General features: G+C 37.7%; 1 protein-coding gene across 1 annotated transcript in view; it reads right to left on the minus strand.

Moving 5' to 3' along the window:
* UBE4B (ubiquitination factor E4B) overlaps positions 1–16,949 on the minus strand; it is a 41,972-nt gene that overhangs the window by 2,823 nt on the left and 22,200 nt on the right. The window contains exons 9-26 of the mRNA XM_026862939.1: positions 16,643–16,784; positions 16,040–16,140; positions 14,731–14,845; positions 12,734–12,817; positions 11,086–11,142; positions 10,605–10,721; positions 10,395–10,493; positions 9,797–9,910; positions 8,609–8,807; positions 8,234–8,372; positions 5,902–6,001; positions 5,027–5,154; positions 4,554–4,652; positions 3,539–3,774; positions 2,671–2,797; positions 2,228–2,372; positions 1,019–1,153; positions 461–652 (exon numbers count right to left, since the gene is read on the minus strand). Coding sequence (XP_026718740.1) covers positions 461–652; positions 1,019–1,153; positions 2,228–2,372; positions 2,671–2,797; positions 3,539–3,774; positions 4,554–4,652; positions 5,027–5,154; positions 5,902–6,001; positions 8,234–8,372; positions 8,609–8,807; positions 9,797–9,910; positions 10,395–10,493; positions 10,605–10,721; positions 11,086–11,142; positions 12,734–12,817; positions 14,731–14,845; positions 16,040–16,140; positions 16,643–16,784 — 2,329 coding nt within the window. The remainder of the gene's footprint in view (positions 1–460; positions 653–1,018; positions 1,154–2,227; positions 2,373–2,670; positions 2,798–3,538; positions 3,775–4,553; positions 4,653–5,026; positions 5,155–5,901; positions 6,002–8,233; positions 8,373–8,608; positions 8,808–9,796; positions 9,911–10,394; positions 10,494–10,604; positions 10,722–11,085; positions 11,143–12,733; positions 12,818–14,730; positions 14,846–16,039; positions 16,141–16,642; positions 16,785–16,949) is intronic.

Consider the following 16,949-nt stretch of genomic DNA (forward strand, 5'->3'; position numbering starts at 1 on the left):
GAAGCTGTTAGTCTAAAGCATGAGCTTTGGAGTGTTAAATGAGGTGCTTAGTCCCAGCTCTGCCTGTTTCATGTGTTCTTCATGAGGAAGGGAGGAGGCGAAACCCTCTGTATTCTTCAGTTTTCCCACTTGCAAAATTGGAACAAAGTATAATACTTCTGCTAATTTACAAGGAGGCTGTAGCTAACAAGCAATTAATGCTCAGGAAACTTCCTGTGTGAAGTGCTATATGTGTTTGTCTGTGTCTATAGGTTTGCTAAACCCTTTGAAAACATACTCGCACCAACAAGGACCAGTCAGAACATGAAGAATGATTTGCTGAAAGCAAGCAAACTGCAAGCAAGTATGATGGAAACTGGGTGGCAGCAGACAAGTGAGATGAAACTCTTCTAGAGTATTCTGCAAAGCCCTGTTTGTCCACAGTGCTTTTGCCCTTCCCCCTCATCTTTTTGGAGCTCACCTGATCATCAGCAATTGCTTTAGCAAAGCGAGCACAATCTAGTTGTAGATAAATATCAGTCAGTTGGTCCAACAGCTTCTTTGGTTCAAACCCATACTTCTCCGGGTTTTCAACTTTCAGGTCACGGCACTTGGGGCCACACAGTTGTTGTAAGTTAAAATTCAACATAGCAGCCAATCGCGGTCCAAGTTCCTACAAGACCAAAGTAAAACACAAGATCATAGTGTGAAGACAGTGATAAAGAAAATTATCACTAGATTTGCATACAGCAAGATTAAGAATTAAAAACTAATCAAATGATAATTTCGTAGGCTTGCAGGAAGTCTTTTCTTTATGCATGCTTTCCATTAAAAAAATAGAATGCAAAAAGCTTCTGTCTGGAAGGATCATGCCATCTCAGTGGCTCAGGTAATGAACTTCAACAGCAATTAGATTTCAGTGAGCTGGGGAAAGGGGAGGAGAACAGAAACAAAGGGCTACCCAACATTTCCAGGTTAATATTCAACAGAAGAGGTAATAGGGAAGCTAGAAACCAAGTTAAATCTGAGCTGGACTTACAGGTCTGAGAAAAGGCTTTTGAACTTGCTTGGTAAGGATATGGAACATATCAACAGTTTCTGTTGCCAGGGCAAGATATGAACGAGACACACGCTCATCCTGAGCCAGCTGCGACTGCCGAGCCTGTTGCTGATCCTAGAAAATAAACATTCAGTGGTTACAAGCCTACAGAATTTCCTACATTGTCACCCATCAAAATCTTAACAGCCATAATGCTAACATGATCTAGACAGACAAAAGAACAGATGGCAATTCAAATCCAGATGCAATACATTCTTTTTAAGGTACAACTCGCTTTTACTACCCCATACTAAAGTGTGCACCAATTTACCAGAATTCTGCAACACTAAAAAATGCATGCAAATGGTATCACAAGACTCCGCAGTTATTGAGCCTGATTACATCCAGTAACTGCTCCTCACAGCTGCAGAACTGGGTTATGCTTCCTTTTCATCCAAATGCCAATAGTTCAAAACCAGCCTGGGATCTGAGAGTCAAGTGAGGTTCTAATTTATGCACCATCGTAAATAACAAACACTTCACACTGGAACAATCTGTAGATGATGTACCAGCTCATTTTGTCACTACAGTAATGGCTTTACCTTGCTAGTAGGCACAAACAGGAAAAACAGCTTCAGAAGAGCAAACCAGAATAAGTTTAACAAACAAGATTTTTATGGCTTTTCTTTCCAAACTCTTTTCTTTTTTTTAAAATCGATAAACTTAAAATAGAAATACCTGACATTGGTGGGTCAACACACAATTATTTTTTAATCAGGCTAAAGTCTGAGGTATAGGACTCTTAATTGTCTGCATTGAATCTACCCAGGATCAATGCATTAACAAAATAAAAGCTTCTATTCCTTGAAGTCAATTCAACTGGCAGGCATCTTCCAAAACCTCCTTCAAGAAGGTTAGAGTCTCAGTTTCTCCACTTAGACTTAAGTGCACAGTAACTTAAAGCTTTATACTATTTCCACTTCACACCACACTCTTTGCCACCCACAAAATAACTACGCAGATTGATGTTTTTTGCAGAAAGTCATCCAGAGTGACCACGACCATACTGGCAGCAAGAAAAAGCATTGAGAACTGCTTCTCATGAGCAGCTCTTTGGTGCTGCCCCTTATTAAAAAGGGTTTTTTTAATGGTCTTGTATTAAAAAATTAAAAATAAGTAAAGGGCACTTTGAAAAACAGCTCTGTTCACCCTGGGCAGCTGGTCCCATTGTTCTTTATTCTTCATCTCCTCTTGCACTTCATGGATACGTTTTAGGGACTCCAGACTCTCATCCAGCAAGAAAGTTGTGTCATTTATCAGCATGTTGATGTAGCGAACAAACTGCTTCCCAGAGCTGAAAACATTGAAACACAGTTATCACGGCAGAGTAGATGGGTGTGCAGACCAGACTGCAACCCCAGCAACACTCCTTCTGCACTGTATATTTCGAATAATGATCCCATTCCCCAAGCCAAGTTGATGGTGGTGTCCAGAGCTCAGCTTAGAAACACTCCAGTTCTACTGGAAGGGGTGGCCATTTAAAATACAGTGGAAAGCAGCATCACCCATTCCCAATGGTAAGGGCCTCCTCAGGTCATTGCCTGAGCACCTTGCATGACAGTAAGCAGCTTTATACACAAGTTGTTACTCACTTGAACTCTTCCATAAATGTACCGTGGTGAGCTATATTCTGCCACAGGCTTTTGAAAATGGTGCTGATGTGGTAGCGGATTGTAAACTTGTCATAAAATTCGCTAGTGGCTCCAGTATGTTCAACATCTGAGCAGGAAAACAGATCCCAGAATTGAAATCAAAACTCTTTCCACCCAGGATTTACCTGCAACACACTACATCTCTCTCATACAGTCTCCAAAGTGATGAGCTCCAAGCACCAAGCTTTAAGAGATGATATGCAATTCCTCTTCAGAAGTCTCCATCTTAATCCCCATTAAAAGAATCCCTGTCCATTTTCTAATCCTGAACCAACCTCATTTCTGAGAAAAACCCTCAGAAAACAAAACTCTGTTCTTTTCAACTCCACTCTGCTCTTCATCCCACAATCTAGAATTTCACTAATAAGAAAACTCTGGGAACACTGCAAAAATAGTTGTTTCTATGGGTGCAAAACCCTTCTGATGCATCCAAATCTACAGGACCAGCAAGACTACAGTCAGAAGTTTTAAAATTCCAATACTGCTTTACAAAGCCAACAAAGAACTTCCAGTCTGGAATCTAAACACCACAATCATCACATCAAGGTACAGTGCTAGAGCTGTCAGTGCACAGCAGTTTGTGGAACAACTATAATTCTCAAGGTGCCATCTAATGCTATTTCCCCTGATTCCAGAGCAATAAAACCTCACCTTTAAAAGACCCAAGATCTACCTGGTTTTTGGGGGGGTTTGGTTTTGGGTTTGAGTTCGGTTTTGGGTTTTTTTTTTTTAAAGGTTACAATAACACAGCCTTTTGCTTCATAGTACACTTACAGTACGCTCAGCAAACAACAGATGAAGCACTTACCTGTGTAAAACTTCATCAAGGAGGGGACCAACAATTTAGTGGAGAGAGGATGATTCTCAATCATTTCAAAGAACTTTTGTGTCCGGGGCTGAACAGCTGGATTTGTCATGAACATCACTTCCACCAGCTTGGCTACTAAATAAGGATTTCGGATGTAGTTCTGGTTGCACAGCATCACAACAAGGAACATCACTATGTCCTGAGTACAGGGCTCATAAAGCACCTGAGGAGCATATCTGAAAAGGGGGAGGTAAGGAAAATAAAATGAAAAACCCCAATCCTGTGTTGTCTACAGAAGACTTATCTATATCAGTGAGTTCAGATCACTCATTAGCAACCACAAAAGCTTAGTTAATTTATCATAGCTTCCCAACTTTCTCTACAGAAACTAGATTCTTACTCTTCCAAAAGGTCTTGCCTGCTGTTCTCTGGAAGTTGAATAATAGCAAATTTGCTACGAAAAACCACTACAACAGCACCTCACAAAGGCAAACACAAACATCTCATCATACAACACAAAGAAGCCTGAACTTGAATGCACATTTTCAGAAGTGACCAACTTCAGGCTCCAGGATTACACCTCAGTAGTATTTATGCCCATCTAAACTGCTAAAACTACACAGATATATTGCATCCCAGCAAATACATAATGGGGGGAATTTTTCACTTAAGCTATGACTTCTTAAAAACCATATTCTAGTGGTGATTTAACATAAGATTTAACATAAGATCAAAAGGTCTCACTCCAAACCATAAAAATAATATTGGGAGGAGGGAAACAAAAAACCTTCCACTTCCTTCCAAGAAAAATTTGAGTTCCAGAGTCCCTTCTAACCCATGTAGGCATTGTATCTGCAGCAGTGCCTGCTGCCATGATCCTATGGTGGTTGTTAAAAACAGAACATTAACTATGGAACAGCTAGGAAACTACTTTTGCCCCTTAAGATTTATTTGTGCGCCACCTGTTACAGGGTAAATGATAGTACAAATTTCGTTTAGATATAACTTTACTTACTGTACAATAAAAAATAAAAATTCAGCAACATCTTCCACGTAAAACTCTGGCAATGCTGCAAATACTTTCGGAACTTCAGGAGTTAAAGGCAATTTTATGCTGCAGAATAAGAGAGACAAACAGGACAGTAAAGTAGCAGGGTTATGCAGAAAGCGTCATGAGCTGTCCTATGGAATTCTCCTATGGGAACACTTTACAAGAGTGCCAAAACTGACTTTTTAAAAATCCATGTCAGTACTTCAAGCATACTAAACATACCCAAGGGTTGCTCCCCACCCCCAAATGAACCTTTATAGTTTAAGGCATATATTCCATGCAAGAATGTATGTACTGACATCAATAAAGTAACAATCACGTCAAAAAGCAAACACTGAAAGCAAAAAATTAATTCTGGAACTGCTAAATTCCATAAACAATCTAACATGATCTGAAATATTGTGGACACAAGTTACACAGATATTCCTGACACTCACTTGGGATAGGCAGGGTCAAGAATGCGAAGCATCAGCTGAATCACCATGCCGTAGAAATTCAGACATCTCCTGAGAAAGTTTTCATCCAGCAAACCAGCATCTGCACAAGCCTTGCACCTCACCAGTTTCTGCAGAATAGGCATACAAAAACTAATCCAGGGCAAGACAACATTAAAGCAAGGTCAAGCCTATCTAAGCTCATCAATATAGCTGTGACTTATGACAATTATACAGTGGTCTCCTCTTAAAATGTGCCCTTATTTGAAGAAAACAGGGCACTTAAGCCCCAAAATGTCAAGAAAAACATACACATAATTCAGAGCTGTAGGGACAGACAGAGGAGCCTTTTACAAGCTATATGTAAACAACGAAAGAAACAGAGGTATCAAAGTGGGAAAACGTGCAGTTAAAGTTATTTTGGTAATACAGCTCAGAAAATCTGTGACAATTGACAGTACAAAGACATAAGCAAGACACACCTTCAAAAGAAAAGACCCCAGCATACTGATCTTTGCAAGAATTCCACATGACATTAGGGTCTCGAGAGTTCCATCTCCATCTTGGGCATGGATTGTGCACACACAACTACCCTTGAACAAATTACAATCCTTTTGCTTGCTCGATCTCCAATAAAAATTATACTTTCTTCATTTCAAGAAATACAGCCTAAGTTACTCCTGGTGTTACTCTAAATTTTAAATTCACCATTAATGTTATGGTGTATCATGACCACCATCTAGTGCAGTACTCGCATGGTTCATAGATTCGGAAACACCATTTCTAAGAAGCATTTAAACATTAGGGCACAAAGTAAACCTACATAAAAAAGCCAGGCTGAAAAAGGCGTTTAGTTGAGGACTAAATCACTTACAAACCTTAAGCTGTGTCTTGCAACGTTTCAGCATTTCTCGATGCCTGGTAGCCAGAGGAGAATCCTTCCACTGACTTTCATTGTTTTTCAAATCTTCAACAGTTCTGAAAACCATAGGCAATAGTTGGTTATCATGACAGGGGGGATACGTACTGCCATCTACAAGGCATTTAACTTACTTATCTGCTAAATAATGAGGAAATATTGAGAAGTAGCAAAAAAGCTAATCATTTTCACAGAAGTTACTCATCATAAGAAAAAGAAATTGCTTTTTCAATGCAGACTGAACATCTGCACAGCGTGCATTCAAAGGCACTATGTACACTAGTTCCAGCATACATGCCTGTCAGACAAATCACAACAGTGCAAAAAAGGGATGAAACAGAAAGGATCATCTATCCTGCCTGATAAACTAACCTTATCCACTGTATTAACAAAAAAATATATTTGCTTTTTTTTTTTTTTCACACTGAAATCCACAGTCACTCTAAAGGAGGGTTAAAAGGATGTCATTAAAATTAACTCTAACACAAAGAAGGGCTGGTCCAGTTAACAAGAAGATATTTAGAGATCATTTAATCTTCTAAAATCAAAAAGGAAAATGAAAAACAAAAATCAACTAAGGAAGAAAAAGGTGGCTGACAACAGACCTGATAGAAACACCTTCCCTTTCCCAAGAAAGGTAAAAGTCTGCATCCTCTGTATCTTCCTGCTTTCCACTATTATAAATCATTGCTTGCAGTTTTGTTCTACACTTCTCATGCTCCAATCCCCATAAATTCAGGTTTGCAGAGCATAACACATGAATAGTCTCCAGTGTCCCTGTCAGCCATAAGGACCAGTAAATCAAGGCGGCTGATATTACCTCTCCTCCCTTACCCATCTTCTCACCCTGCCCCACAGAAGAGAAAACTTAGAGGTACACTACAAACACCATTTACATTTAAAAAATCCTATACACTCCCATACTTTAATCCTTTTCAGGAAGGGCAGCTGATGAGAACAAAACTCAACATACTGAACTACATGAATACGGACCCTTTTCATCCCTCCTCCAAACACAGATTCTTTTCCACATCAATCTCTGCTTATATCAGAATAATATCCAGTGTAATTTCTTTATTACCAACATCTAATTATGTTGCCCAGTGTTGCAAGCAACTAAGCAATTCATGGAAAATGCTGAACACTAAGCTCCTATTGATGTCAGTAAAAGCCAAGAGCTCTTCACTCTGCACCATTAGATGGAGATTGCTGCATAAGCAACTCCTTCGCAACAATTCTATATAAGGAAAAAGCAGCAATTCCTTTTCCAAGCCAAACGTATGGCTTATTTACAAGTAATCCACAGGCTGTTTATATGAAAATACTTTTTCCTTTAAAATACACTGACTCTTCCTGGTCCACCCTCCACAGCTTCCCAGGTTCCTGGCCTGCATGTGCTTTAAAAACTAACAACGAAATCACTATGAACACAGTCCAAAAATCCTGTCATGAACTCATGGTATTACTGCCAAGGAACATTCACCAAAATGCAATGAGTGCAATTATAAACAATGGAAAAAACTGATGATACAAAAATCTGTTCTAATTTTAACAGGGTATTCTTTGAGATTTAGCAACAATAAAAGTCTTTTTGAATTTATGCCAAAAAAAATGAACAGCAGTATCTTCATGCTAACATCATAACTTTTCCTTATGATTTCTGAAATGGGAAACCACGTTGAATTTCACGTACATCAACAATATTAAGAGTTTACTGCTGAAGGCTTTCCCCCCCTGCATCCAGAGTTGGACAAGTTATCCCACTTCAGAAGCCAAGAGGAAAAGATAAATATTGCCTGGGACATGCAGAACAGTTCAGGCCCAACTAACAAGGTCTTCTTTCTGACTTATCAGACATGTAATTTTATATGCACTCCTACAGCTGTGTCAAAGAGCCTGAGGTACTGATGTCCACACACCATCACCCACACCCAGGTTAAGTTATAATAAACAGTGTTATGTCATGAATCCTAAAATGCTCTGAAGAGAAATCAATTATCTTCTAAACAGAACGGTCTTCTCACCAATTTGAGATGCCTTATGTAATCAATATCTTCCATCCCACTATTATCTGAATTCCTGGTTCAAGCCACAGCCCTCAACATAAACAAAAAATCCCTAAGGGCCAGAAGCAGCAGATTAACAAATAGTTAAAATAACCCATACTCAACAGTTTTAGCCAAATTGTCATTTTAATCACCATTAAGTTTATAGGACTTGCCATCATGGTGAGAAGACATTACTAGGATGCCAAGAATCTCACATGCACTAGATAATTAACAACTTCTAACCTGTTGAGTTCCCTGATGGCCCTCAGTCTACGTATGTACCGACGGCAGCTTGGCAGGATTGAGAGATGATGGGCATGCAGGGTTAGGAAGAAACATTCTGTTGGGAATTTTGGCTCAGAAAATGGAGACGGATCCCTGTCTAGAAAACAAACAAACAAAAAAGCAGTATAGGTTAAAAAAATTAACAAACAAACTGTCTTATCTAGGGGTGAGACCTTGAACTCAACTTTCTCTAAAACAAGTAAGAGACAGCATCAAAATAAAGTATTTATGAATAGGGGAATTTTTGGAATCAAGTACCTCCATGTACCTCCCCCAGTATCAAAAAACAGAAGACACAGGAAATTATTAACTCATCTCAGTAAGAGTACTCACAAAGTTCAGCAATCCAGGCTGTAACATCCTCCATTGTTGCTTTCACCCTTGTCTCATCTGTGGGGAGGTCAATACGACACCTGGGATGAAATATGTACATGGGATCAACTGTTTCCAGCTTTATCTTCGTACTTAGTTGCTGTAGTACCCATAAGAAGTTGAGCATAAAGCCATCCGTAGATACCAAACGATCATCAGTCTGTGGAGTAAAAAAGTAAATAGTTGAAGACATAAGTTTAGAAGTACAGGGGTATTTTCTGCTGCTTTAGCAGTATTCAACATAAATGAATTATGCAAGTTCAAGAAAAAGAAGAAATTATGAGGAATGTGGATCTGTAAGACGACTTCTGTGATAACAGTAAAGTCACTTACTAACTTAAAAATTATCTTTATGGTTCAAGTAGTCATTCTCAAGGACATTAAGCAGACATACAAAAAGTAGAAATGACCTAAGAAATTAAAAGGACCTCTTTCAAAAATGGTTTGCCACAGATCTAGACAGCAACATAAGAGTTTCAAATAGTTGCTGAACTTCAATTCATAAACTTTTTTTTAAGTATAAAGTTTTATTACTTCTTCATGGGAATTTCACCGAAATATTCCTAGTAATGGTTCAAAATGGCTGCTTTTGAAAACGGGACTTGAAAACAACAACGATGCAAACTTCAGTTGTTCGGGCTCCATGCACAGATTTTATCACAGCACATCAGTGCAATGCATTAATTAAACAATGGTAAAATAACATCCCTGTTGTTTCACTGGAACCATGCCAGTTCATATCTAGCATTATTCCTTTTACAGAAACCATACGAACAAAGCCTAGCAACTTCCCAGCTGGGAAATAAGTTGGGGTTTTTTTTAAACACAGCCAACTGGAATGAAGCCCCCATAGTTGGGGTCAGGGGGAAGTACAAAGCTTTAACCATCTAATATAGAATCTCTGTTAATGAAATGACATGTCAGTCCTAAGAGAAGAATTAACAAACTGGTCAAATAGGTAAAACAGAAGAACTTCAAAAATGGGCAATGTATTGGAAGAGGTAAAGACTGATGACAGGGCTTCTTGCCTGTTGTAGTAAGCATTCAAAATGCTTTTGTCCTCTATTCAGGAGCCACCATTGCATGAGCCATTTAGTGCCATTTGTGCATTGACTAGGTCCACGAGTCACAGGAAGAGCATTTATTTACCTGCATTTGTGCCTTTTTCATGTTGGCATTGACAATAGCTGCCATGTAATTGAGAGCTGCTTCTCGAGTTTCACCATTCAGTAAAATACTATGTAGAATCTTGAACAGCTCTTGCTGGAATTTCAAGTAAACATTCTGTCAGGTTGCACGTACTTCTCAACATCATATTCCTGCTTTCTATTGCTCCATACTTTTATGTTCTACAAATTCCACAAAACTACAACTTCTGTTATGGTCTTACCGTCAACTTTATATGCATATATCAATTATGACATTAGTTACAGAGAAGATGTCTATAGAAGACTAGTGCAATACACACACTACTAATACAACATGAGGGGTTTTTTTACTCATTCTTTGACATGAGCTATAATCCATGGCTAACTGTTCTGACAGTTTCTGAATTGGCTTAAAGCCTTAGAGAAATATTTGTAGCACTCAAATTTATTGGTTTTCTTAATTCCTTTCAGCCATATCTGAACAGATTTGTTGTTTAACATAGAAACTACATTTTTTTCTGGATTATATTTTTCATCTATGTCAAAACTGAAAAACCCACCATATTTTGTGGGTTTTTTTAAAACATAAGAACACTTACCCGAGCTAATTCCAGGTAATGTTGCAAAGACTGGCTAACAACCCGGGTGTTTTCAAGAGTAATGGCAGGCCCTGAGAAGTACTTTTCAACTACTTTGTTCTGAAAGAATAAATACTGGCAAATGTATCAAACTTATTTGGGAAAGGGGGAAAAAACCCAACCAAAACAACCCCCACCATGTTACTATCAACATCCTTCTGTAACACTTACATCGTCTTCAGCAAAGACAGACAGACTAAAGAAGGCTCCAAGATAGGAAAGTCTTTGCAGCTCTCTTCCTGCACCTGTGCTTAAAGATTTAGGCAACCACAAGGGCAAAGAGACAACCTAGAAAAACAGGAGAAATAGTAAATTAATCAAAAACTGCAACGTCAGCCATACTGCTTTATCTGCACTGTCACCTTTCAGCATTTGTCACATGCTCTTGATTCTTCAATATTCAGTCATGCTGATAGCTAAATCAAAACATCTCCTCACTATTTCAGCAATCTAAGCAAGTCTTGTTTCTCCTAGCTTTATTAAATTCTCAGCGAAAAGGACTCCCTTTACGAGGTTAGTCCAAACTACTGTTCAGCATGAGATACTACACAGCCCCTTTTAGAGTTCTGAAGAACATTATAATGGATCATACAGTACCAACAAAGTTATGTGGTTTTCTAATTTGAAGAAAAATCAGACTGGATACACTTACCAAGCTGCACATAGGGTGTGTTTTCCCAAACTTGATTTCACAAAGTTCACATAGTGCCTGTGGAGAAATCCCAAAAGTTACCTTTGTGTGTAATTCCTAAGTAAACCTGTCTGCAAATAATAAGCTTAGCATAGTAAACTGCTGAAAGAATCAAACTTTTTTTCCTTTGATCAGTGGAAACACTTCCATCTTCTACACTGGTGAAGAAGTCCAAAAAGAGCTAGAGAACACCCTGCTCCCATTTTAGATTTTACATCTGTTCCAAATTGTCTCAAAAAAGGTAACACATCTCACAGGATAATAAATTACGGCACTTATTTAAAAAATTAGCTGTGCAAATTGTTTGTTTGTTCAGAACATAGCAATGCCTTTGCTGGACTCCTGAACTGCCACAAAAAAAGTCAGTAACAATAATAAATAGAGCAATTGTTCTACACATACACCAAGGCCTTTGTCTTTTGAATCAGAGTGGAAAAAAGTCAGATGAACAGAGAAGCCCGAAACAAAGAAATCTATCCAAGATCTCTAACTCACTTTCAACTGCAGCACAGAAAAAAGAAAGCAGTTATAAAAGATGATTCTGAAAACACAAAAATACTGTAGGCTTTTACATATCCTGCTTCTCCTGCATTGTATGTTCTCATTCTTCACTGACACTATAGCCAGTAACTACGATTCCATCCTTTTGTTGCACACTGTGCCAACTACAGATGATGCAAGCGGAATATAATTTTAAAGTAGCCCTTACTTGTAGCCAACAGCCAAATTTACAGCAGTTTGCAGTTTAATTTCGGGGGAAATAACAGAAGAGCAGAACACAAAACAAGCAAAAATTGTTATTTTTACAAAAGTACCAGAGTTGCTTAGTCAATTTGATTTGCAGCACCCTAGTCCAGCTAATTTCCTAAAGTACAAATTCAACCTGAGATGTAACAGTCCTTTTTGGCATCATACACTGAAAGACCCTAAAGTCTGAAGGTGTTAGCTGACAATGCTCAGTTTACCCAAGAATTTAGCTTGCCCTTTTGTGGCCAAGCATGCTTTTCAAAAGACTTTTTTGTTTTGTCAATAAAAGCAGTAGGAGGGAATCAGATCTAAGAGTAAAGTATGCACTTAAAAAACCCTAAAAATAAACCCCCCAACTTAACAGCCAGGGAACATTATGACCTTTCCCTACAGCAAACAGTCACAAGTTCAAGTAATTCTGGGTTTAATGCAATCGATGTTAGTTTCCCACATATAAAATTGAGTCCGACAAATGTTGGTATGGATATTGGGCCCTATTTCACAGACTTAAATTGAGAGGAAGCTTAGCAGGATTTTATAGCCATTCACAGTATTAGAATCAGTACGCACGATGAAATCTATACATTTGATTAATCTTATATAAAGCAATACATACAAACATTTGTATAGCCCACTATACTAATGCTGTATATTAAGTTTAAAATATTATTGGCCTCAGACTCTACTAGATTTGTAATGGCCTTTCACACATCTCATACCACATTAAGCTTTCACAAGAGTTTAAAAGCAATCCACTAACCAAAGAAATCCCACAAATGTTGGAAGTACATTAACTTGTGTAGAATCTGTGTAAATTCAGTAATCACAAAGAAACTGCTTCTAAAAACTGAACAGTTCTTACCATAAGGGGGTACTTAAAATTGTCACTATCAAGGGAGCACTCTTTGGAAGCTACAGCCAGGCCTTGTAAGATGGGAATAAAGATCTGTAAAAACAGAAGTAAATTACTTTACTCAAGAATAGGAAGCAATCGAATTGTACTATTGCTGTATACTGCAGGAAATGCCTGATTATTCTTCAAATACTGCAAGTTACACCAAAGAAAAACTAAGATTATTTTTTTTTTTTTTTTACATTTTTATCAGTTAAGCCTGAATACTTAAGAGGTTATTCAAAGCTCAAAACCAACTTGCTTGATACAGTGTGATGTATTGACATGATGCCTGAGCATAACAACTTATCCATAAAAACTTATTTCCAAGCACTTGTGTGTATTGTTCCTGATCACATTCTAACTTGTTTCCAAACTTTACAAACCCAAAAACCCCAGAGACATGTACATCTAGATTTGGACCCAAAGCCAACAGATACAAGCTGAAGTTCACAAATAGTAACATCAGGACACTGACAAAAATCAGGTGTTGTTCCATCAAGTTCTCTGCCTGTGTAAACTACGTGGGGAAGCATAAACACATTTCATACAGGTTCACTGTAGATACTGTATGCACATGTATAAGCATCTACATTATATACACAAACAAGCACAAGTTCTGTAGAGGACTCCAGCAACTTGGTTTCCCCAATGGGTACTAATTTATTTGCCTAGACACTTAGGATAACAACATAGCTTTAATTTTGCACCTCGTATAAGTACGTTGGGTTTGTGCTGCTAAACTTGATCTGTGTCAAGAGTAAAGATAACGAAAGATTATGAAAGAGGAAGTGACATGACAGGAACTCATCAAAAGTAATTACACCCAATTAGTAAGGCCCAATCACACAGCTCTGACAACCAGACACCCTCACAAAATAAACTCTGACAGTAATTTTGCAACAATAACAAGAGGTCCCACTGAATTTTAAATTTCAAGTATGTTGTGTTGCTTCTATGAAGAGACAAAAAGTCTTATCAAATCATATTACAGAAAAAGGACTAAAAGAGGTAGCTGGCTGCTTCAACTAGAGGAATGGTTCTCTTCTCCAGGTTAGGTGACCTTTAACACTTTTCATAACCACTTTTTGACAATCTTAAACATACTTTCAACTGCATGAACCTCTACTAAAATGTGTCCAGACAAATAAATGGATAATAAAAGGTAGTTGCACTACACATAAAACTTAGCTAATTTCATTTTTTTCAAAATTGGAAGGATCAAATCCCATTCTGAAGTCCCCTTTCCAGCTAAGTCACATAATACTACAGGAATGCTATTAGAGACAGTCACAATCTTACTGATCTGCTTTAACATTATATGGGCTAGAACCTTGCGAGTTTTGTGTCTTAATTACTAGATTCACCAGTTCAAATTTATCATCTCAGTGAACTACTGACACACAGAATAAACTATCTAAATTTCCTCAGTCATCTCCTCTGTAAAATATGAAGACTTTATGGACTACAATTTGTAAAATGTTCTTAGCACCTTAGAGTCAAACTCTTAAAGTGACAAAGAAGGGTAAGGACTGCAACATAAAAAACCCAATAAATCTTTCTAAGTACAATCACAGAAGATTGCTGACTTACACATCCGCTTTTAGGACTGTTTTGTACAGAAGCACAGATGGATGAAAACTCAAGATCAATCCTGTAATGTAATCCATATGTCTGCATATTGAGTAGCTCATGACATAAGTTGTCATGAACTGCACTGCTCTTTAACAAATGTACTTTTAATAATTAGAACCAACAAATAATTAAAGTCAGTCTATTTGACAACATGCTAAATGAGTTAAAGACAAACAAAACCAAACTCCAGTTGCTTAACAAGTTGCTAGCCCCTGAAGTAATAGGTATAGAACTCTGAGATGCAGATTAAACCTCCTGAAATCCACTCTCTTGGATATTTTAAGTAGTAGAATCATAGGATATAATTATTTCTTTTTTAACCTATGCCTTACCTGTTTGAACACCTCTTCATCCTGATAAGTTGTTCTCACCAATTCTTGGATGAAGCCAAATGGGAGATTCCTACACAGCATATATGGTACCAGCAAAGACTGCTGCTGCAATGACCTTTAATTGTATAAAGAAAAAAAATCCAAAACTAGTGATTATTTGCTGGAGTATTTGTAGAAGTATTTGCAAAAATGTCAGAGTAGGCACATCTAAGGATGTGCCAGAAAGCAGACTGTCAACATGTAGACACACCTACTCCTTTCAGAAGTAACTAACCTTGTCTTCTCAAGTTACTGGTGGAAAGATTATTCTGAAACAGATGCTGCTGCCAACATCACACTTTAGTTTAACGAGGCTGGAAGAAAACAGCCACTTCTGTGCAGTAATTGGTTCACCCTTCTACTCCTCTCTAATGAAAAAACCCTTTGTTAAACTCAACTAATGAAGGAACATTTTTTGACATATGTTTTTCCAGATTAAAAAAAGAACATAACATTAGTCTCTTCTGAATTAATAGAGTCATTACTTTTAATTGCCCCCTAGGATTTTTGAAAAGTTATCTTTTTTTCCTTATTACATACATAAAACTTAATCTAATATAAACATTGGTTCATGTAAAGACAAAACTAATCTCAAAGCACAATGGATAATTGGTGCACCTTAAAAGATGACAGAAGTATTGTTTGGAAATAAAAAAAAAAATGCAGATTTCAGTAAAAGTCACATATGATATTTTCAAAACTTCTTGGCTGTTCCAACTAAACAGGCTGCTAGTTAAACAACTGCTGCTGAAACCACTGGACTTGAAATCTCAGAGTCATGATTTAGTGTAGAATGTCTACATCCAGATTTACATTACCAAATCTGTTGTGGTAAACTCTCTAGAGTAAACAAGTGCTATGCCACTTTAGCAGTTTTTGCTACACATTTTGATAAGACTGTTTCTCAGATGCAGCTCTACTGGTTAGTGACTTCCACAGGAGTAGGGCACCAACAATCTGCAAGTAAAACAGTTTAGGTATGAGGTAAGGCAAAAGCCAGCTTGGTTAATTCAGATCCCCCATTTAAATTGTTCAAATCAACCTGGATGATTTTACCCAAACACAATTAGAAAACATGTAAACTGCTCTCCACCAACGTTATCAGTAGGAACAGTCTCCAATGGTAAAGTAATCAATTATTCCTCTGGCACATAAATGTATCCTGCTCCAACAACTGATACTAGTTTTCTTATGTGATCCTCAGAAGAAAAAAAAAAAACAACAAACCAACAGAACAGTAACTTTCACAATTAGCATCAGCTGTATTTACCTTGGTTGTGTTAAGGATCCCTGTAGCACCAAAGCAGCATGTGAAATGCACTGTGATCGGATGTTGCTCAGTAACTGGCTAACTGTTGGCTGGCTACACATCTGATAAAAATAACTGGATTTTAATACAAACTAGAAGTATTCAGAGACAGAACAGACAGGAACCATGATAAATTTCTTTATTCACGCAGTACTAATGTAATACGCAAACTAAGATTAGCACTACTCCAGCTAAAAACCTTTCACGTTTTAGATAAAAACTGGTGTTTGTTTGCTTTTTCCCCCATAAGCAAAAGCTTAATCAGAGTATAGAAAGCTGATAGGGAGCTGGTTTCACTCAAGTGTGTTTTACATGGAGTAAACATAGATAAAATGCAGTAGATGAAAAGAAGGACAGTTTCTAACACATTGCATATTTTAGAGATGTAAGATACACACGTGATGCAAATAAGATGAATTAAGAGTCAAAGAGACCTTATAAATTCTATAACTATTTCTACAACAAAGCCATCAAGAACTACCAATTTCCACCAGCTGTCCCCACTGAACAATGAGAGGAGTGTCTGTGACAGCACTAATACAACTTCACTCATCTGAAATATACCTTTGGTGCTTTTCGCTCCTCTATTCCAACTCTGTCAAAACACTCAATGAGGTAGTTCAGCATCTCTGTCTCCTTACAATTTTCAATGGTGAAGTGATCACTGCAGGAATCGGAAACACTTGAGCTGCCAGAGCCTCCCATACTTTAAAACACACAAAAAGAAGAAACAAAGCATTAGATACAGTTCTTCATTTGTGCACAACCAAATAACTCATGAGCTCTTGACTTCCTCTGTCAGTTTTCTGAAGACTCCATCCCATAACAAACGGCTCAATAATTAAGCTCATTTCTGTGACCTATGAAGAAT

This window comes from Athene cunicularia (assembly GCF_003259725.1).
Source record: "Athene cunicularia isolate RWA chromosome 21 unlocalized genomic scaffold, athCun1 chr21_part1, whole genome shotgun sequence".
NCBI classification, from domain to species: domain Eukaryota; kingdom Metazoa; phylum Chordata; class Aves; order Strigiformes; family Strigidae; genus Athene; species Athene cunicularia.